Source organism: Hippocampus guttulatus, chromosome 9, assembly GCF_054856545.1.
Source record: "Hippocampus guttulatus isolate MCC_2025c chromosome 9, RoL_Hgut_1.0, whole genome shotgun sequence".
Lineage (NCBI taxonomy): Eukaryota > Metazoa > Chordata > Actinopteri > Syngnathiformes > Syngnathidae > Hippocampus > Hippocampus guttulatus.
This window is the reverse complement of record NC_141269.1, coordinates 9,065,894-9,086,739: the sequence shown is the minus strand read 5'-3', so window position 1 is coordinate 9,086,739 and position 20,846 is coordinate 9,065,894. Positions and strand designations below refer to the sequence as shown.

General features: G+C 42.6%; 1 protein-coding gene across 9 annotated transcripts in view; it reads left to right on the top strand.

Moving 5' to 3' along the window:
• LOC147200216 (receptor-type tyrosine-protein phosphatase delta-like) overlaps positions 1-20,846 on the top strand; it is a 190,527-nt gene that overhangs the window by 149,088 nt on the left and 20,593 nt on the right. For 5 of the 9 annotated variants that reach the window (XM_086119019.1, XM_086119021.1, XM_086119018.1 and 2 more), the window contains 22 exons: positions 477-746; positions 1,743-1,852; positions 2,490-2,687; positions 3,423-3,548; positions 3,638-3,785; positions 3,855-4,000; positions 4,195-4,339; positions 5,304-5,606; positions 6,549-6,742; positions 6,855-6,881; positions 7,240-7,357; positions 8,543-9,130; positions 9,496-9,590; positions 10,150-10,406; positions 11,340-11,433; positions 12,628-12,852; positions 12,935-13,095; positions 13,678-13,689; positions 14,328-14,440; positions 14,522-14,563; positions 15,874-15,971; positions 19,848-19,971. In XM_086119019.1, coding sequence (XP_085975145.1) covers positions 477-746; positions 1,743-1,852; positions 2,490-2,687; positions 3,423-3,548; positions 3,638-3,785; positions 3,855-4,000; positions 4,195-4,339; positions 5,304-5,606; positions 6,549-6,742; positions 6,855-6,881; positions 7,240-7,357; positions 8,543-9,130; positions 9,496-9,590; positions 10,150-10,406; positions 11,340-11,433; positions 12,628-12,852; positions 12,935-13,095; positions 13,678-13,689; positions 14,328-14,440; positions 14,522-14,563; positions 15,874-15,971; positions 19,848-19,971 — 3,594 coding nt within the window. The remainder of the gene's footprint in view (positions 1-476; positions 747-1,742; positions 1,853-2,489; positions 2,688-3,422; positions 3,549-3,637; positions 3,786-3,854; positions 4,001-4,194; positions 4,340-5,303; positions 5,607-6,548; positions 6,743-6,854; positions 6,882-7,239; positions 7,358-8,542; positions 9,131-9,495; positions 9,591-10,149; positions 10,407-11,339; positions 11,434-12,627; positions 12,853-12,934; positions 13,096-13,677; positions 13,690-14,327; positions 14,441-14,521; positions 14,564-15,873; positions 15,972-19,847; positions 19,972-20,846) is intronic. The other 4 variants (XM_086119024.1, XM_086119023.1, XM_086119026.1 and 1 more) reach the window with 3 other exon arrangements.

Here is a 20,846-nt window from a genome sequence, read left to right as displayed (position 1 = left end):
GCTCAATTAAGATACCATTTGTGTTGGTGTTTACTGCCTGGTTTCTGTGTTGTGCAGTTTTTTTCCTGAGTGCACGTGCGTTTTTGCTGTGCTTTTTCATTATCATAATTTTTTTGGGGGGGGTTGTTTTTTTTAAATTTATTTTATTTTTTGGGGGTTGGGGTTTTTTTGTGGGTAGCATTTGTGTCTTCATGCATAAAATATATATATATATATATATTTTTTTTTTTTCCGGTGCTAACACCCTGAATAAAACATATCACATACACCCAAGCGGTGACTTACCTTACTGTTGGAATGTTTGTTGTCTTTTCTGATTGCCATGAAACATCATTTGAAAGCACGTGGCACCATGAAAACACATGCACAGGTCCCCGTTGTCATCCACTGCGCTGCACTTTACTCAGCAACACCCTCATAAATGTCTAATGGTGCTTCCTTTCCTGCCTTTCTGCTTTTATTGTTCCGCGATCCAGTGCGACGCGTCCCCCCTCGCTTCTCTATTCCCCCAGCGGACAGTGAGATCATGCCCGGGGGCAACGTCAATATCACCTGCGTGGCAGTGGGCTCGCCCATGCCCTATGTAAAGTGGATGCTGGGAGCGGAGGACCTGACCCCAGAGGATGATATGCCCATCGGCCGTAACGTCCTCGAACTGACGGATGTGCGCCAGTCCAACAATTACACCTGTGTTGCCATGTCAACGCTTGGCGTTATTGAGGCTGTGGCGCAGATTATTGTAAAAGGTGAGTTTATCAACATATGGAAAAAAAAAAAGGATGCATCTGGTCTCGCAGAGCGAGCTTAACCAAGTAATATAAGGAGGCAATGGTTCGACCTTGGAACTAATCAGCCTTTCAGTCAGTTCCATTCCAATTTTCATTTTCTTTTATGCATAACTGAGCACTGTAAACCTCACCTTTCCGTGGAAAACAAAAGAATCGAAGTCAAAGCCTCAAGTAAAGCCTTCATGAGAAATTGTATAATGGCATTTAAATGTAAGAGATTTTACTTCTGAAGGAAATGAGGAATGAAATTGTTCTGCATTTGTTTTAGTTAGCATTTCATCTGCATGCAACCATCTTTGCTACATTGAACTTGAGTCAGAATGGACACTGCACGCGTGAGCTGTGTGATTTCTCTGAACCCAGCGGTTCGCCAACTTTTTACAAGTTTCACATCAAAAAATGCTCTCATCATGAGTGAAATTAAAATACAGTAGCATACGGTAATAGGTTCTATGGTGTGCAAATTTAACATGCACAGCGCCAACATAACTGATGCAAAGGGAAATTAAAAACTACCAGTACGTATAATAACGATTCAAGTGAAATGTATTACACATAAAAATTTATTTAAAGTGAATGTTCTGTACTTAAAGATTCAGTACAACTGAGCTGTATTGTAATTCAGTAATTTTTTTTATTAATAAATTGAAGAAAAAATATATTTTATTCCCATGCAATTATGATAAATGCAATGGTAATTGTTTTAAAATTGACTAAGGTTTACCATAATTTTTAGGAGTCTAAACTGTGACGTGTAGTCTGAGTGCATTTAAGAAATAACATTATAAATTGAAGAGATTGTTCAGTTATCTCCAACCTGAAGTCCAAATTTGATGTGCTGTTACATTGTTTTGGATTTTTTTTTCATTATTCATACTGACTGTATTCACCTTGGTGAATCATCAATTATCCATTTTCAAGCTACAATAAACTTTCACTGTGTCATTCCTTCAGCCCTTCCAAAGGCTCCTGGTACACCCGTGGTGACCGAAAGGACTGCAACAAGCATCACTCTCACCTGGGATTCTGGCAACCCTGAACCTGTCTCCTATTATATCATACAAGTAAGTGACAGTCACACGAACACACTGACGTGTGCAAGTTGCATCTACTGGCTCCAGAAAATTTGAATACGTGTATGAAAAGGAAACAGAATACCGTATTTTCTGCACTATAAGGTGCTTCGATATATAAGGCGCATCTTCAATGAATGGCCTATTTTGAAACTGTTTTCAGAGATAGGGCACACCGCATTATACGGTGCTTAGAATAGAAGCTACAATAATTGTTGAGGTTGTGTTATGCATCCACTAGATGGAGCTATGCTAAATGGAATACAGTACAATACAGCTTTATGGGTGTAACGCTTTCACAACCGCTGCAGCTGTAACAAAGGGCTTCACAGAACATTTAAAATACTACATCCGAGAAATCAAAATATTGATGCATATATAAGGCTCAACGGATTATAAGGCGCGCTGTCAGCTTTTAAGAAAATTGAATGCTTTTAGGTGCGCCTTATAGTGCGGAAAATACGGTAATAATAGTTCACACCGCTGGCATTTATTTGTGTAATGTTATGAGACAAAACGCTCGATCACAGGTCATCCATCATCTTGTGTCATAAATCATCGAAGCGTGTTGGTTTAATGGCCGCCTGTTATTGTGTCTTCTATCTTGATGAACTCTGTCTTGCTGCAGCACCGTTCCAAAGGCTCCGAGGACCCCTATAAAGAGATCGATGGCATCGCCACTACACGCTACAGTGTGGGTGGCCTGAGCCCGTACTCCCATTATGACTTCCGCGTGGCAGCTGTTAACACCATCGGCCAGGGTCCCTCCAGCGAAGCGGTGGAGGCTCGCACAGCGGAGCAGGCGCCCTCCTCACCTCCCCGACAAGTAAGGGCAACACCTTGAACGTTCAAAGCGACTTATCAGGCATCCTGAGTATTACGTGATAACGTATATTAAATGCTTAATCCTGGCCTAGAGGTAAGAATGTGTTTTAAAAAAAAAAAAAAAAAAGATCTTGATCTCACATCAGCCAAAGTGTACATTGTATTCTTAGGTCATATGTTTGCTGCAGAGATTCCATTGGGGGATTTTTTTTTCTTCCAGATTTTGTGCGTTTGTATCAGTCCTTCAGATCTTAACATGGAACAAAAATGTCATTTAATTCAGTTATGATGAAAGGATGCTTGTCAGAGTTGGCATTTACAGCTAACATGAGACGACCTTGGTGTTGAAATCTGGTTTTGATACATTTGATTCACTATCATGAACAATTGGGGGATTCCGAGTGGGATACATCATTCTCCTCAACCATAAATTTGTACTTGAAGATCCCAGGCCACATTTTAAAAAAAAATCTTTTTAAAAAAATTTCCACCATAATTGCTCCATTGTCTCTAACTTCACTGGAGCTGTGGCAAGCCTGAGGCTCTCTCATAACTCAAGTCATTGCTTGCAAAACAAGGCAAAAAAAATCACAAAAACACTCAGGAAGTCAGGGCATTCTAATCACTGTGTTTAAATTTAATGATGAGTTTTTCCGATACATTTGCATAAACTGTATCTTCGCATTAATTAGAGGCAGTAGAAGTACATCTTAAGTAATTTCTATTTGGCTTGCAGGTCAGAGGTCGCATGCTGAGCACCACAACGGCAATCATTCACTGGGATGAGCCGGAGGAACCAAACGGGCAGGTAGTGGGCTACAGGGTCTACTACACCTCGGACAACACGCTGCCGGTCAACCAGGTATTTGCCCATCGCGTGGGACTCAAGCTTTGCCTACTCTGTGTCAACACCTGTGTTCATCCCTTGACTTGTGTATGGCTGCGGTGCAGTGGGAGAAGCAAATGGTGCGGAGTGCCAACTTCATCACCATTCAGAGCTTGACTCCTAACAAGACATATTACATCAGAGTGTTGGCTTTCACCTCCGTTGGAGATGGTCCCCTTTCCCAAGACCTGCAGATTATCGCCAAGACTGGCGGTAAGACACCGGGATATGTCACCCTTAACAAATATAGGTTAATAACGACCTCGTTCTTGAACTCTTTAGTCCCATCGCAGCCTTCAGAGTTCAAAGGAGAGGCCAAGTCTGAGACGAGTATCCTGTTGTCCTGGATAGCGCCACCCCAGGGTGGCCCAGACAACCAGATCACAGGATATGAATTGATTTATCGACGAGCGGACGATACAGAGGAGGTGAGCGTTGAATTTGCTCCTTGATTGTTGGTTGGATGTCTCGATGAAATGGACATGTCACCAGTCAATCACACGGCATGTATAGACATCCATTCTTGGAGTGCCTTTCAATGGAATTTCTATTCTGGTTATTGATATTTACCAAGTCTGAAGCGACGGATGTTCATGTGCCGATATCGTCATGTCCCCTTCAGAAGAAAGTAAGCTTTGAGCCGACAACCTCCTACCTGTTGAAGAACCTCAAGCCTTTCTCAGCCTACACTTTCCAGCTGGCTGCCCGTAGCAAACATGGCATTGGCGCATATACCAACGAGATTTCCATCGACACGCCGCAGACGCGTAAGTTCAACTGCATGTTGTACAGTCTGGATGGACTGTGTGAAAAGGGTCAGGCTTTATTTGGACAATGCAAAAATAGTGGAGATACGACTTGAATGGCACTCAGTCGAGTGCCAACAACCAAGAAGGCCAATGACGATTCAGCGTAGATACCCACCATCTGGGTTATGGACCGAAATTTTGTCAGCAAGCCGTGGGTTTGCTCAAAAATTGTAAACCCTCTTTCCTTTATTTCATGCCCCTGGAAAATGATTGCATATTCAGACCAATGTAAAAATATTTTTAAAGGCAGACAGAAATGTCCACTACGTTGTCATGATGATCAGCATTTTTAGTTTGCATTGTGACAAATAGGCCAACCTGAATTCTGACTTACATTGACCTCAGTTTTGATATTTTAACAAACATCGAATGTGAGTTCCAAAACCTGGCTTTTTTTTTTCTTTCCTGATTGGTACAACTCGGTAAAAGTAATTCATATTGTTGGATATCAATGTGAGGTCTGTAAGTATTCAGTACAAGTATGGATACACAAGTCAGACGTTTGTAGCTGGAGATGTCATTCTCCATCATGGATGAAGCGCTCAGACTTGAGTAGCACAAGTAAGTTCCAGGCAGGTACGTATGTGTGTTCGAAGCTCTATTCAGTCTATTTTGTGTTGCGTCTCGTTGAAGCCATTCGCTCTCTATTTCATCAGTCAAACCAAAGTCGACACCCATCATTCAGTATCTTTGTTCAGTCATCTTGCTTTCTAGTCAGAGGGCCATTTTTTTTTCTTGATAGCTTCTGTTCTCCAGTGTTTTGTTTTCATTTTATGTTTCTTTGTCTTCTGTTCTCTGTCTTGTGTCTGCTCCATTCCACCCCCATTCCTCCACCTCACCCCAATGACAACTTACACACACCGCCAACTTCACACTTACCCAAAACAATTCCAACTTCTGCCTCCTCAAACTGGCCAATCAGTTCCTTCAGCACCTCCTCAGGACATAAGATGCACCAGCCCCACTTCTACCAGCATCCTGGTAAGTTGGGCACCACCACCTGTGGAGTTTCAGAACGGCGTCATTACGGGATACACCATCCAGTACTCCACTACCGGGGTCAACAAAACATCCAAAAGGATTGACGGCGTTCCTACGGAAGGTTCTCCGTACCTCTTGGAAAACCTAGAGAAATGGACTGAGTACGGAATAACAGTGCGGGCGCAGACGGAAGCCGGCGACGGACCGGAGAGTTTACAGCTGATTATCCGCACCGAGGAAGATGGTATGTTTCCAAACAGTCGGAGGATTTTCCCCCCCGCTGTCACTGGCTCGCGCTACCCGACTAATACGACTAATGAGCTCCAGGCACCTGTGACTAACTTATGCGGCAATGCACTTGAGAACGTTTGAAAACCTTCACGTTTATCCTTCCCAACCACCCAAACTGGAAAAAAAAAACTTTTCTCTACCCTTGCCACCGCTTTCTCTCCATCAGCTGCACCCCTTTTTTCCATGCTGCATTTTTTTAATCTACTTTTTCACTACTCTTTTTTACTGCTTTTTGCCCTTTTCCTCTCAACTCCTAGCATTGGAATTTCCCTTCCTTGGAATAACAAATAGCTCTCAATAACTTTGGCTGAACCTTGGCCTTCCTTCACTCCTAACTGCTCGGCCAAATCCCTTCCACCTTGACAGCTGTTTTGAATGTGTTTTAGCCACATTTCATCAATGTGTTTTCCTAATTTTGTCATATTTTCGGCAATATTTTGACTAATTCCTCCTCCTAGCGTTCCACCAATAACACTGACTCCAGTGTTGTGGGGGAGAAATGTAGTTCTTGGCAGCATGAGAGTTTTTTTTTTTTTGTCTTCTTGATAACAGTATTTTCTCTTTGACTGTCTGCCACTGTTTATCTGCCCGTGGCGACAAATCCCTTACTATCTGCCATTCTTATCTTTCTCTACATTTCCTTCTTATCCTTCACTGCTTTTTCCTCCATATTTTTCCTCGAGCACCCGCATATTTTTTTTTTAACTATTTTGACCTTTTTTCAGCCAGACATCACTGACAATTTCGACTTTTTGGATGGCTGCATTTTTACATCCGTTTTTCAGTGTATTTTTCTGCCCCCAATCTATTTTTAATTAAAAAGAATACGTCCGCGCTGACGTTTAAGTGCCCATCATCGGTGACCCTTGACCTCTATCCCAAAATGCATTTATAGTTCCAAGTGGTCCTCCTCGAGGGGTAGACGCAGAGACAGTGAACGCCTCAGCCATTAGGGTGAAATGGCGAGCGCCAGCCCCTGAGCTGCAGCATGGTCAGATCCGAGGCTACCAAGTCCACTACGTGAGGATGAACTACGGCGAGCCTCAGGGTCATCCCTCCATCAAGGACATCCTCATAGAGGACTCACAGGTACCGTTCCTAAATGGAATACATGTACTATGTAATTCAAGTTAGTTTATCGTCTTATATGAATTATAATTGCTTCTTTTCTGTGCTGCTTCTTCTCTTTATGAATACTCAGTGGGAATATGACCAGACAGCTCAATATGTGAGTAAATATTTCTTCAAACATGTTACATGACAGTAATAAAGCATAAGATGAAAATCAGTCATATTCATGGGAGTGTAGTCTTAAATGTCCTCCAATTATTGCAAGGCCGTAAGACTTACAGTGGGTGGAGGTCAATAGTGAATCTCATCCCTTTATTTGTGCTTTATGCTGAAAAGATTTCCCATCACAAATTGAATGCAAGACATCCGATCAATATTTCTGCTTCATTTCCAGTCGAGCTCAACCTCGCACCCAAAATCTCCAGCACAAAATTTCATACCATGATGTTTAGGTTTTTCACCTTTTGCCAACATTGCCAAAGGATGCATCTGACGGGCCACTTATTCTCTTGCAGGAGGCGCTTCTTGGAGACTTGAAGGCCGACACTTCCTACTCTATCTCAGTTGGAGCTTACACCGCCAAGGGAGATGGCGCTCGCAGCAAACCAGTTGCCATCTGCACTGCTCTGCCGCGTAAGTTACTGGAATATATCAATTCATTCATACCATAAGCATGCACAACAACCATTAATGATTTTTTTTGAGAGTTCATAATTAGTACTGTTTGTACCAAATCTTCTTTAGGGGCCACTTCAGATTCAGCAGTTGTCCCAGTTTTCCTTTCTTTGGAAAGGAACAAATAGCTCAAATGCCAACTGCCCTCTCATTTTAATAGGAATGGAAAGACAGGCAAATATCATTTCAGGCATCATTTTAGAATTGACACAGAAGTATCAATTCTTGACCGATGAACAGTCATCACTGTGCATAGCTCCACCCTTAGGCAAACATCTGGACAAATAATGGCCACCTCTTAAAGGGAAAGTCAACCCAAAATGATTCTTGACAAGATGTATGTTCTATGCAGCCCCACTTGCCTAAACACGGCATTCTGATTAATATTGCGTATGTGGAATATGAGTTAATCACTGAAATCCACAACCAATCACGGCTCGCCTGTTTTCTTTAGCTGAGCCATGACAGGTCATTGCTCCCTTTCAGCCAACACATTTTTTGAAGCCAGAAGAATCAAATCGAATTGAATCATTCCACTTGAACAATGAACCGTCATGGAATGCTACGGCACCCCAGGTATCATGATACGTATCCCATCGTCTTTAATTGGAGAGATACACAGCCACTTACTGTAAATGGCTGTGTAGGATTCTTGTCTCGGACCTGAGCCCCGAGCAACTGTGATGTCATTTTCAGTCAACAGCAAGTGTCAAAATGGCCGTCCACTGAGATAGATAAAAACGGGTGCGTAACTCATTTTCCACATGTGCAATATTAATCAGAATGCCGTGTTTACACGAGTGAAGGCAAAGCAAACATATTGTAAAGAAAATTAGGGTTGATGCCCCCATTAAATTGCCGTTGATTGCAAATGAGTTTTGTCAATGTGAAGACAAACAAACTCGTGTCATGTTACAAAAGCCACGTTGAGCAAAGCAATATTATTCTGTCTAATACTAAGAATTTTAATCACAATTTTGACAATGGTTCATGTATCATATCGTGTTTACTTTTCAAAGTACTAACCTGTTACGCATTAGTTTGTTTTGTTTTGTTTTTTCATTACAAAAATCAGGTTTATGCATCATCACAGTTTAGCCATTGGTTTTCCTCACAGTCTTTTCTCCTAATTCCTTTTTGTAGTGCCACAAAAGCCCAAACTAATGGCAAGCTCAACTGACTCGGGCACCGCTCTGCTTCAGTGGTACCCGCCACCGAATCCCTCCACCCCAATCCTGGGTTACCGCCTCACCTTTGGCCGTGTCGACGTCCTTCCCTTCACAGTGGTGGAGTTCCCAACCAAGGAGAATCGCTACACAGCTCATGACATCCACAAGGGGGCAAATTACGTGTTCAGACTGTCCGCCCGGAACAAAATGGGCTACGGAGAAGAGGCAGTTCAAGAAGTGACCACACCTGAAGGCATCCCAACCGGATACCCAGAAAATATTATCTCAGAGGAGATGTCTGCCAATTCCCTTCGCTTGACATGGAAATCAGTGCCACTCATTGAACAAAATGGAAAAATTGTCAAGTACTCAGTGCTGTACAAGGATATAAACAGTCGGGGCAATTCCACGGAGGTTGTGGTGCCCACTCCAGGGTCAAGTGTTTTGTTGGAGGGTCTGAGTGCCGATACTGTGTATGATGTCATGGTGTGCGCGTTCACCACTGTCGGCCCTGGTCCGTACAGCCCCGGTGTCCAATTTAGGACGCAGCGGCTAGACCAAGGTAGGACTCAACACGCTCTCCCTAATAACTGATCTTCATCGTCCAGGACACCAGACACACTTCCTAACCGATCACTCTAGAGTCAACATGCACACAATCATACACACGTCTGGTTACATCCTAAGTGTCCTTTTTCATTGTCTTGTCGCCGTACTTTTAGACAAAACTTCCTTTTCCCAAAGCAAGGTAAGATCCTTGGGTCTGTCCGGTCACTCTGACCAAATGTTGACCCAAGCAAATACGAGTAGATGGCTTTTATTAGAGACTAATACACAGGTATTCCCTTTAACCTGGGTCCAGCATTCAAGAGTTCCTCCTCTGGTTAATCTCGTTTATTTTGTTTTTGTCTCTGTTTTTCACCCTAGTTTTTGCCACCAACTTCAGAGTAAAGGCCGCCATGAAGAATTCAGTTCTGTTGTCCTGGGAGGTCCGAGACAAGAATCCTACACAGCCATTTACAGTAAGTGGCTGTGTATCTCTCCAATTAAAGACGATGGGATACGTATCATGATACCTGGGGTGCCGTAGCATTCCATGACGGTTCATTGTTCAAGTGGAATGATTCAATTCGATTTGATTCTTCTGGCTTCAAAAAATGTGTTGGCTGAAAGGGAGCAAAATGTGGGCTAATACAACGAGTTCACAGCTCAATTTGTTAAATCCGATCCTTGATGTTAAATGTATATTGCCGCAAAAGGCGCGATGGGAATTAATTTCAGACAAACCTTGGGCTGACATCACAGCATTTGATGCTACCAAATTTAAATTAATCAGTTTGATTTTTACTTCCCTTTACTCAGAATAAGGATTTGAGGTGGGGGGTTATATGTGAGTTTCATCGCATATTTCATGGAAAATAAAGAAATTTGAAGTATATAGGAATTCAAGGTATCAAGCATCGGAAAGAAAAAAGGGGCATGCCACTAAAATAGTTGTACCTCTTCTGCAAAAACAATATGCTGTATTTTAGTGTGTTGCTTACTCTTCAAAAATAACATTCATACCTTCTCCGTATTCAGATCCTGTACGGAAAAGGCCAGTCTGTGGAGGTGGATGGGAAGCAGACACAAAAGCTGATCACCGGTTTGCAGCCAGACACCCTGTACTCTTTCTTGCTTACCAACCGGGCCAACAGCGCCGGCGGCCTACAGCACCGCGTCACCGCCACTACTGCTCCAGACATCCTGAAAAGCAAGCCCATCGTGGTGGGAAAGACCAACGCTGATGGCATGGTGACTGTACAACTTCCATCCGTGCAGACGTCAGCTAAAGTCAAGTAAGGAAACCCCCATTCGAGAGACGAACGTGTGATTGAATGCAACAGAGATGCTCCAATTTCCTAAAAATAGCATTAACGTCTCTATCGGCCCTTTGAGCTAATTCCACCATCCCTCCCTTGCATCCTGTCTTACGTTTATTAGCCAAACAGGAGGGATTTCTCTTTACGAGTCGGCGGCCTTACAATTCTTCAAACTCCCACAGCAGACATGGCAAAAGCACAAGCTTGTAATCTCACCCAAACCCAGAATAAATATAGAGAACCGGTGCACTCTCCACTGTAAATCTCTGCATGATTCATTCCCCTGCAACACCCACACTGGTTTTACATTGCCGCCATCCTGTCACTTTTTTTTTTTGCTCTCATTACACTCTTTCCATTTTGATAAAAGATGTAGACACAAACTGTAATCAGCTGCATGTTTCATTTTATGACTAAAATACATCATCAGCAATTCCACTCTCCGAGAGCATATCTGTTCATCTCACTGCTGCAAATTCAACGTTTCACCACATTTGCTGTAATGCCAGTTATGTTATTAAGTGCGAGCAGCAAGCGGGGGAGTGAGTCATGCACTGGGGACACATTTATCATTTTAGTGTGAGTGCCCTCATGGCTTGGCGGAAGCTATTGGTGCTCCAGCTGATAAAAAAAAAAAGGGGGGGGGGGGTGGATGGCCTTTTACTTTTGTTCTCCAATGGAAAGTGGGACACTTTATTAGGTACACCTGCACATCATGTCCACGACAAGAGCTGTACAGGTGTTGCACTTTTAGAAATAGAATAAGCATCAATTTTTGATTCACACTATGACACCATTTTAAATTTTATGATATGTTTAGAATTGAAGCTGTGGGGCTTTATAGAGCGATATCGAAAAGAGCGCATCTAGTTTCTTCTTCATTCAAACTCAACCCATCCTGTCTTTTAGGGGTTATTACGTCGTGGTGGTGCCGCTGAAGAAACAGCGAGGAGGGAAGTTCTTGATTCCATGGGAGGACCCAGATCAGATGAACTTAGATGAGGTAGAGTCATTCGTTTATTTATTTTGGAAAAAAAAATGTTACATGGTTCATCAAAGCTGCTGCCCTTTTCAATTTGAATGATCTTGGACTCGAGGGCACCACATCTGAAGTATTTTGCTGACAATGTATGCTTACACACTGGAGCTAGACTGATTTCAGCAAAACGTTGCAACAGCCTTCAAATAACAGTCACTCGGCTCCATACTTGCCAAGAACTTTGAGTCACAGGGTTAGTGTTGTTTACAGGTCATACAGAGAGTGAATACACACGCTGCAGGTTTTTCTCCGCTCAAAAGAACTAGACCTCGAAATAGCAGTCGGTCTCGGGTCAAACACCTTTCGATGTATGCTCGAAAGCATCGGCGTGAAAAGGAATATCACATTTCAGCATGGCAAAATGAAAAAGGAATGGCTTTACCTGACAAAAATTACATTTTGACACAACCCTGAGCTAAATGCAATATTGCAAGGAAGCGTGATCAAGAAATTGCCAAAACAAGATGGCATGCTTGTAGGAATCCTCCCCAAAAGAGTGAATGCTTGCACGAAAGAAAAGAGGGTTCGATAAAGTTTCAATTTTAGCATCTACGCAAAGCAATGATGATATCTGTCTCCCCAAAAATTATATTTCGCTATGACATAAAACTGACATAAAAGGAAATTAGAATTGGGAAATGAGATACGTGCCTCAAAATATTTGGCCTGAATGATTTCACTTATTGGGAATGCCTTTCTTGTCCACTGTCTGCATGGTGAAATTTGATTTCCGTTCCAATGATGATGATGATGATGATGATGATGATGATGCATTCCCCTTCGTGATATTCTCTAAAGAGGTTATTGATACTTTGATGATGATTTGTGGGATGCTAGTGGGCCGTTGGGTCTGGTGATACTCTTTGAACGGACCATTGATACTTTGATAATGGTTTGTGGGATCCTAGAGAGTTTATATTTAGGAAATTATGGTTAACAGGGAGCATCATACTTGACTAGTGAGCAGCCAGCCTTCCTGTGTGGTCTCCTGGTGGGTGTTCTCCGGGTAGTCCAACTTCATCCCACATCGTAAAAAAACAAACAAACATTTTCTTGTGAGTTTAATTGAAGACTCTAGACTGTCACTTGGTGTGAATGTGTGTTTGTCAATCTGTTGCCCCGCAACTGACTGCCTACTGTGCTGTCCTTCCACGTCAGTTGCTGAGAGAGATTAACCGAACCAGCGTGAGCCGAGCCCTGCGCATCCGCAGACAGGCCGGCCAATCAGATCCCAGAGCTTACGTCAGCGCTCAATTTAAAACCCTCCCCCCAGAGTTCACGCTCGGCGACGGGCAAAACTACGGCGACTTCCGCAACCGGCCACTGCAGAACGGCCAGGAATATGTGTTCTTTGTGCTTGCCCTGCTCGACCTTTCGGAGAACGTAAGATACAAAGCACCCCCCTCAAATTTTTCAAAGTGTTTCGGTTATTAACATTCATATCCTTTCACACGCTCTCCCACAGACCATGTTCTCCACTAGCCCGTATTCTGATTCGGTGACGTCATCGGGTGTGGACCCGCAGCCGATCGTTGATGAGGAAGAGGGTCTCTTGTGGGTTGTCGGTCCCGTCTTGGCTGTTATCTTCATCGTGTGCATTGTCATTGCCATCCTTCTCTTCAAAAGGTAAGCAGAAGCAATAGATCGATATCTCCTTTTGACTCCTATTCATGCAGGTGTATTTGGCATCTGTACTGCTTTCAATCAGCCTTTGTTCCATGTAAGTCTTAGTTCTGAAAAAATAAAAAGGAAAGATTTCATCTGATTTGCAGTTTACAAACAGTGAAAGTGATTGTCTTGCCAAATGAATTGGAGGTAGCTCCATTTATCGAACATTAGGATAATCATCGGGCCTCCCGGCTGAAGCTTTGTTGACGCGCATGAATAATTGCTGCAGCAGATGCGCTACGGGGAAATGAATCTCCACCATGCTAATGATTTAAAGTTCAGGGTGATCTCCAGATATTAGCAGGCACCTTGAAGCCAAGCTGCGTCGTGCAGTGATGTTTTCAAATATGCATGCATTCATCCGAGATGCCTTTTATGAGAGAATGATAGTACGACGGATTTTGATTTTTGTCTGCTGATTTTTACGAATAAGTAACTGTAAAATAGAAGAGGAAGTAACATCATAGAAAACAGATAATAATGTTGTCCAATTGCTTTGTCTATTCCTTTTTGTGCTCCTCTTCTCCCGTCTGGATCCAGCAAACCTGACAGGTAACCACCTCCAAGGATTTGTCTATCTTTTCTTTTTTTTTGGGGGGGGGGATATTAATGAATCATTTGAGTCAATGAAATGCCACCCTAATCACAGTCTTTGGAATTTAAAAAAATGGCAATGTTAAAATAAAATTTTAAATTCTGTAAAGGCACGAATGAATGCTGACAATTAACCAATAACGGTTGATATGTCTCAACATATCATAGCAGCCCCTTGTTTGCCTGTAGTTATTATTTTGGCTTGACAGTTACAGTCTTCACCTCTCAACAATGTAATTGTCTATTTTTTTTTTTTGCACGATTATGCTTTGACAGCTTCAGTCCAATATTTCCAAAATAAGAGCTTGCCTCATTTTCTGATTTGAATGAGTTGCAAGCTGTTGTGAAAGCACTTTATAAATAAAGACATATTGTTTTGCGTTGTATCGTAAGAGGCTATTAAATATACTTGAAAATAAGCAGAAAAGGAATCCAATGACTAATTTGTTTTTGTTTTTGTTTTTTATTTACACGCCGCTAGTCTCTTAGCATTCACACAACAAGCATCGTGCAACTTTGTGAATGAAGTTGAGTATGAAGTGCTAAAGTAAATCAAGTCAAGCTACATGTAACACTTGTCTGATGTTTATTGCCAGGAAACGAGCCGAGGCCGAGGGCAGGAAGGGCAGTTTCCCCTGCAGCAAAGCCATGTCGTCTCACCATCCCACTGATCCTGTGGAGCTGCGTAGAATCAACTTCCAGACCCCGGGTAAGCATATCGACTCAGAGACTTAATTTTGGTTCCTTTTTAGTTTTGTTTATTTTAACGATGGTATTGTTTCCTTTTCAGCCTACCGCGTATCAGTGTACCGTGGTTATCGACGTTTGTCAAGTTAGTTGGTCTCACGGTCCAGCAAAGATATGCTGTCATCGTTTTCCTCCTCGCCGGTTCATTTCTTCTCATTCTGTGCTCCTTTGTAAATGTTCGTGCTAACTAACTTTCATCCCACGTAGGATGGAGCTACTTGAATTGACAACATATTGTCAATAAGCTTTTTGTTGCACAGTGGAACCGTCTAAGGTTGAATGCACTTTTTTTTCCCCAGCACACTTGTCGACTTGGGTATTGTTTGTACTTCGGAACTAATGTATTATTCCCGTCGAAAATAAAGTGATCCGGTGTCATCTCGTTAATTAAATAGACAACGCCACATGGAAGCTATTGAGTAAAAAGATGTGACGCCGCTAAAATAAAATAGTAAAAACGATCACGGGCATTGACGACCGAGGCGCAGATGGAGATATCGTCTTGCGTCTTGCAAGATGAATCGCAATGCAGTTAGTTTTTGGAGTGTGTCTTCCATTCTTCATCAGGCTCATACTGCGAGTGACGAGGACCGAGACAAATGTGTTGCGCTATATTGCGATGAGTTCAATGGCTGCTGCTTTGGTTGTCATTTGACTTCATCAGTGTCATCACAAAAAAAATAAAAAATAAAACACCCAAGAAGCAAAGAAAAAAAACCAGGCATGATTCTTTCTGGTTTTCACTGAGATTCTTAAGATATACAGTATTTTGACAAAAAAAGCAAGAAAATGCAAAAAGTCCAAAATAGGAGAAGCGCTTTTGATCCTGCTGCAATGCAGTTCTAAACTCCAACCGCAATAAAACAGTGTCAGTCAGAACATACTGATTATTATATTTGTGTAAGTGACGTTTACATGAAACACGCTTGCCTTACATTGATTGAAGTCTTGCGAGATAAGCAGAGGTGTATTTTTTGTAAACATATTCCAACTGGAACGTTCAGGGGCATTCGAATTTAGAGGTTCCACTGTATTTTATTAAAAGTGGCTCTTCCCTTGCCGCAATGTTAAATTTTTTAACCGTCTGTGTCAGAACCTTTTTTTTTTTTTTTTTAAATCTCCACCAGCCATGTTGCATCGACTCAAAGGACATGTTATTGTGCCTCAGTAACTTTCCAAACACGCACATTGTTCTTTCTGTCTGCTTTGGAGAGAGAATGGTCACTTAACAAATAAACACTCTCCGCTGTGACTGTGGTCAACCTCAGAAAAAAAAACATCTCTGAGGATCTTGTTAACTCTCTTAACATTTTCTCCTTTCCAAAAACGAGTTGAGTTGTACATGTTCCAAAATGGTCTCTCTTTTTTTTCTCTCTCTCTCCTCGTGCTCGGCAGGCATGGCAAGTCACCCACCCGTCCCCATCTCGGAACTGGCAGATAACATTGAGCGCCTCAAAGCAAACGACAATCTCAAGTTCTCACAAGAGTACGAGGTAGGAATGGCAATCGTTTGCCTCCCCCGACCAAAAAGCTCTAACTTGAGGACGTTGCCTGGTCCGCATCCACTTTGAATTGGCCACTTCTTGCCAAGTTGTAATAACTTTGGATCGAATTCTCGAAGAGTTTCCTCGCATTCTAGTATGCATGTAGCCAACTATACGGATAAACGTCTTTAATTGGGTGGTGTGGGAGCAGTAATAGCCTAGTCTGTAAAGACTTGGCTTTGCAAGTTTAAGATTCATTCGTTCAATCATTTATGAATTCTCAGCCACTTTTCCTGTTCAGAGGTGCGGTTGAGCTGGAGCTATCTCAGCTGACTTTGGGTAAGAGGCCAGTACACCCTGGACTGGACATCAGTGAATCACAGGCCACAAAAACATTCATAACTATGAGCAATTTCAAATTTCATTAACCTCTCACGCATGGTTTTTGTCACGCGAAAGTAAAACGCGCTGACCGCATTTGCCACCATGCCTCTTGACTCACTGTGGAAATATACGGTCGTTGGACAGGCCATGATCAAACATCCCAAGAACTTGGAAGAGCTCAAGTCCAAGGCTCTGAAACCCTAAATCTTGTGCAATCCCATTACTCTCGACATCTTTGTGTCAAGAGTATTTCCACTCAGGGATCAGCAAATTATAGATTCATAAATATTTAAGCAATCAATCTTCATCATCTTGCCAAGTCATTTTGGACAATCGCATGCTTCCAACTTTGAGGGAACCGTTTGGGCAAGGTCTTTCTATGTCATCAGCGTGTAAAGCAAAGTACATTGAGGAATGCTTGACTGAGTTTGGTGTGGAAGAACTACAGTACCGACCACCGACCTCACATTAATGACCTCTGACGTCACGTGTTCCGGATGAGTGCACATGCTTCAAAATATTCTCGCAAGAATTCCCCGAGAGATGTCAACGGGGAACGACTGCATGTTTTCTTATTGCCGGCTGTCCCGTTACTTTTGCCTTTCTAGCATATTGATCAAAGCCACGCAAGATTGAGCCCATTTCCCATTCTGCTGTCATGCTCTTATCCACACAGCCCAAAGATGGAAATTGAAAATGCAAGGCTCAAGGAAAGTTTGCTTACAGCCAGATCGTTATCCGGTCCACTGGTGCAGAAAGAGGAGAGGCAGATAGAAATATAAAGGCACTGCAGCCTCACCATGAGACACATAAAGCCAGTCAATGTGGGCTCGGTGGAGGTTTTTCTTGCACCACAGTCGATGTCCGTCACAAAAAGGCTCCCCAAAATACTGGCAGTTTAGCAAATAGAGCTAGCGTCACAATTAGCTCCACAGAGAGATATTGACCAGAGTTTTTGGATCAGGGCTGTATTGAGTGATGGAGACATGAGCCTCTAATTGGCTCCCACACGAGAGGGATCAATGGTGTGTGGCGGTCGTATAGAGGAGGACAAGAGCACATTATAGAAACGAGTAGAAAACCAGCTTGAGGGCGTTTGAAACGCTTTGGGAGAAGCCTTGGAGAAGTATGGACGAGCCGGTGGAGGAAGCAGCCGTGCGGTTTGAGCCTCCCGGCTTTCTCTCTGCATGACTGTGTGCTTTGTTCGTCGGCGAGCCCCTAACGAGCGAGCGGGAGAGATGGATGGCGAAGGCATTGAGGGGGGAGAGCAGAAATGATTGCGGTGAAATAATCAGACACACATGATATTGGGCAGCGCAAGAGGATCAGCCTGAAACACACATACACACACACACACGCATGCAGCAGCACACGCACACCCACAGTACCACCCCTGTCCATTTTCCCCCAACCAAACCATAATTATGTGTCGTATAATATTCACAATTGCTAAATTGCTCTGGCTCTCTCGTCATCATCTCTCTCCATTGACAGCTCCATAATGACCTCATGTCTGCCTCTCCCTGCTTGCAGAGATGCTTACACTGTAATTACCCTCCAGGAACTTAATGTGTTGGTCTAACACAACTATCCTCTCTTTCCCGGAGGAATCTTTTTGAGCGCATATCATCTTTCTCTGCTAGTTCTCCCCCTCTGTAGACAGCGGAAAGTCCCGACATCCTTTCTGTTTTATGTCTCGAAACTCAAGATCCCATTTGGCCTGCATGTCAACGTTCATGTTGCACTCGATTTGGAATAGTCAGTGGTGCATTGCGATTGGCCAAAATGCAACCTTAACTGCGCTCTGCGATCGACTGGCGACCAGGCCGGGGCGTACCCGGCCTGTCGCTCAGAGTCAGCTGGGTTAGGTTCCTGCTCACCTGCGATGGGAATGACGACAAGAATAGTAAATGGGTGGATGGAAACAGCATCCAAGATTGCCAACCACAGAGGTAGTCCCAGACTCATTCTCATTATTCCTATTTTTATTCTTCCATACAAACTTTAATCCTTGGATTGGATGAATTTCTTTAATTGAAAAAAAATTACGGAATTTAATTGACTTTGAATTGGCCATGATATGAATCTTGAATTATTGTTATTGGTGTTGTGGTGTTGTTGTTATTCCATTATTATTTCATCAAATACCTGGTGCCTATATACCTATATTTTAAAATATTACTACGGGATTCTCACACCTCCAAAATCATCTAAAAAAAATGCCTTGTCGTCCAACCGTTAACATTTCATCTTCAAAAAGAGTTAAAGTTATTTTCAACACTTTAGACATCAACACGAGTACAACGCACCAAGAATTTTGAAAATTCAAATGATGGGTTCGAGAGTAATTGATTTTTTTGTGTGTGTGTTGGACAAAACTACATTTTGGGGAATGTTTTTGTGTTATGTCATCTACAGCAAATCTGGTCTCAACCGCATTTTAAATGGTGAAAGAGTACAACTTCCTACTTCCTGCAACTATTGCTTTCATCTGCTACTCGAGGAATCTTTTTGTACCGGCCAAAATTCCAAAGGGCTCTTCAAGTCAATGCATCAAAATTCTCTTCATGTTCAAAATGGTGTCTCTTACCCTAAAATTGCCTAATAGCGCAATTTATTTTTCGTAAGATAAGCAGAAAGAAATAAATAGGCTTTTTCATCAGTTGTTTTTTTTCCTGAATGTATTTGTTATTAATGACTTTAGAGGCATTTGAAGACTTCATCTGATGGGGGGTTTTTTTCGAGAAAATTGCACAAAGATAGTCGCTGCTTGTTATAATGCAAATTGAATCATATTTTTTGATTTGTTGGCATTGCTTTGTAGCGGTGTAAGATTGCACCGAATCCATTGAGAGGTCTTCCTAATGTTTGGATCGCTATTTACTTTGACTGTTTAGTTGTCTAACTGTTTCGAACAATTTAGTACTCTGAGAGCATAACCCTCTTTGTAAGGGATGATTTATTTATTTTGTAGTAAAACTCTTTTATTAAACTGGATGCATCTAATATTGTGGCTCGTGAATGTGTGTAGCATAAAGAGGAGAGGGCCCACTTCAAGTCAACACGGGTGTGCAGTAAGCCATGATCAATCTGAAGCTAATGGAAGAGGAAGTACATTAGGTTAATACTCAAGAAGATCTTTAAGCTCCAGCACATGAAACGTTGCCATTCTGGCTCCTCTACATGCTGTTCCAGATGTCATTTCTACATTTTCCTTCACATCACGGCACCCAAACATCCATGCTGTGGTGATTTGTCAGACTAGCACAGCTGCCAGACCATATGCAGGAAGAACCATTTCAAAAACAATCTTTCATTTGGATTCAAAATACTGTCAAGTGCCAATGTGCAGGAAGAACCATTTCAAAAACAATCTTTCATTTGGAGTCAAAACACCGCCAAGTGCCAACATGCTTGTGAACATCATCCAAAACAAGCATGAGGCCCGATGTTTGTTCGCCGACTCTTGACGGCAACTTTTGTCTTTTTTGTGCTTTGCAGTCGGTTGACCCCGGTCAGCAGTTCACGTGGGAGAACTCCAACTTGGAGGTCAACAAACCAAAGAACCGCTACGCTAACGTCATTGCGTATGACCACTCCAGGGTGATACTCTCTGGCATTGAGGGTAAGACAAGTTGCCGGCGTGTTTGTGTGTGAGCGTGTGCTTGCACGTCGCTGGGTATTTTGCAAATGGGAGATATTTTTCTGCGGTTTGTACACATCCGCGGAGATTTTTTTTGTTTGGAAAAAAAAACAAAAAACAAAGGTTTCTGAAAACTCCGTGCCAAAATGGAGATATGCGGATGTGTCTGGATCTAGTCGTAACCTTAGATTTCAGGCCCGTCCATCAGCCAGTCCATTACCATCACTCGGTCACTCTGTCCTGCAGCTCCAGCACAAATAGCATTTGTGTCCTCTTTTCTTTTTGCTCCGCCTCCCCGATGACATCACATCACAGAAAAGTAATTTTTAGAATTTTCATAAATAATTAGTTGTTAGGAAGCGAAGAAGGTTTCGTTTATTTCCGAGCTCAGAAAGCCAGAACTCAAACAGAACAAGTATTGTAATTGATCTCCATAATTTATATCACAGTATGCGAGTGAAAGAAAATCTCTCTTCCTCTCCTTAATGTGCCCGGAGGCACATTCAGCCACCTCAGGTGCGATAGACCAGAGGCGGAGAATCTGGCAGCCACAATATTGAGAGAGGGAGGAAGTGGGAGACCAAGCCCAAACAGATGAGCCTTATCTGGGCAGAGCATGTGTGAGGAACCCCCCCCCCCCCCCCGCTCCCCCAGCCCAACCCCTATGTGTTCTTCAGCGCTGTCTGTCCGTCTGTATCTCTGTGTAAAATACGTATATCTGCACACACAGTTAAGCATGAAACAATAATTATGCAGAAGTTTTACACAGCAACGGATGTGCACAATCACTTACAGACGTCTCTCTCTCTCTCTCTCTCTCTCTCTCTTTCTCTTTCTCTCTTTCACTCTCTTCTCTC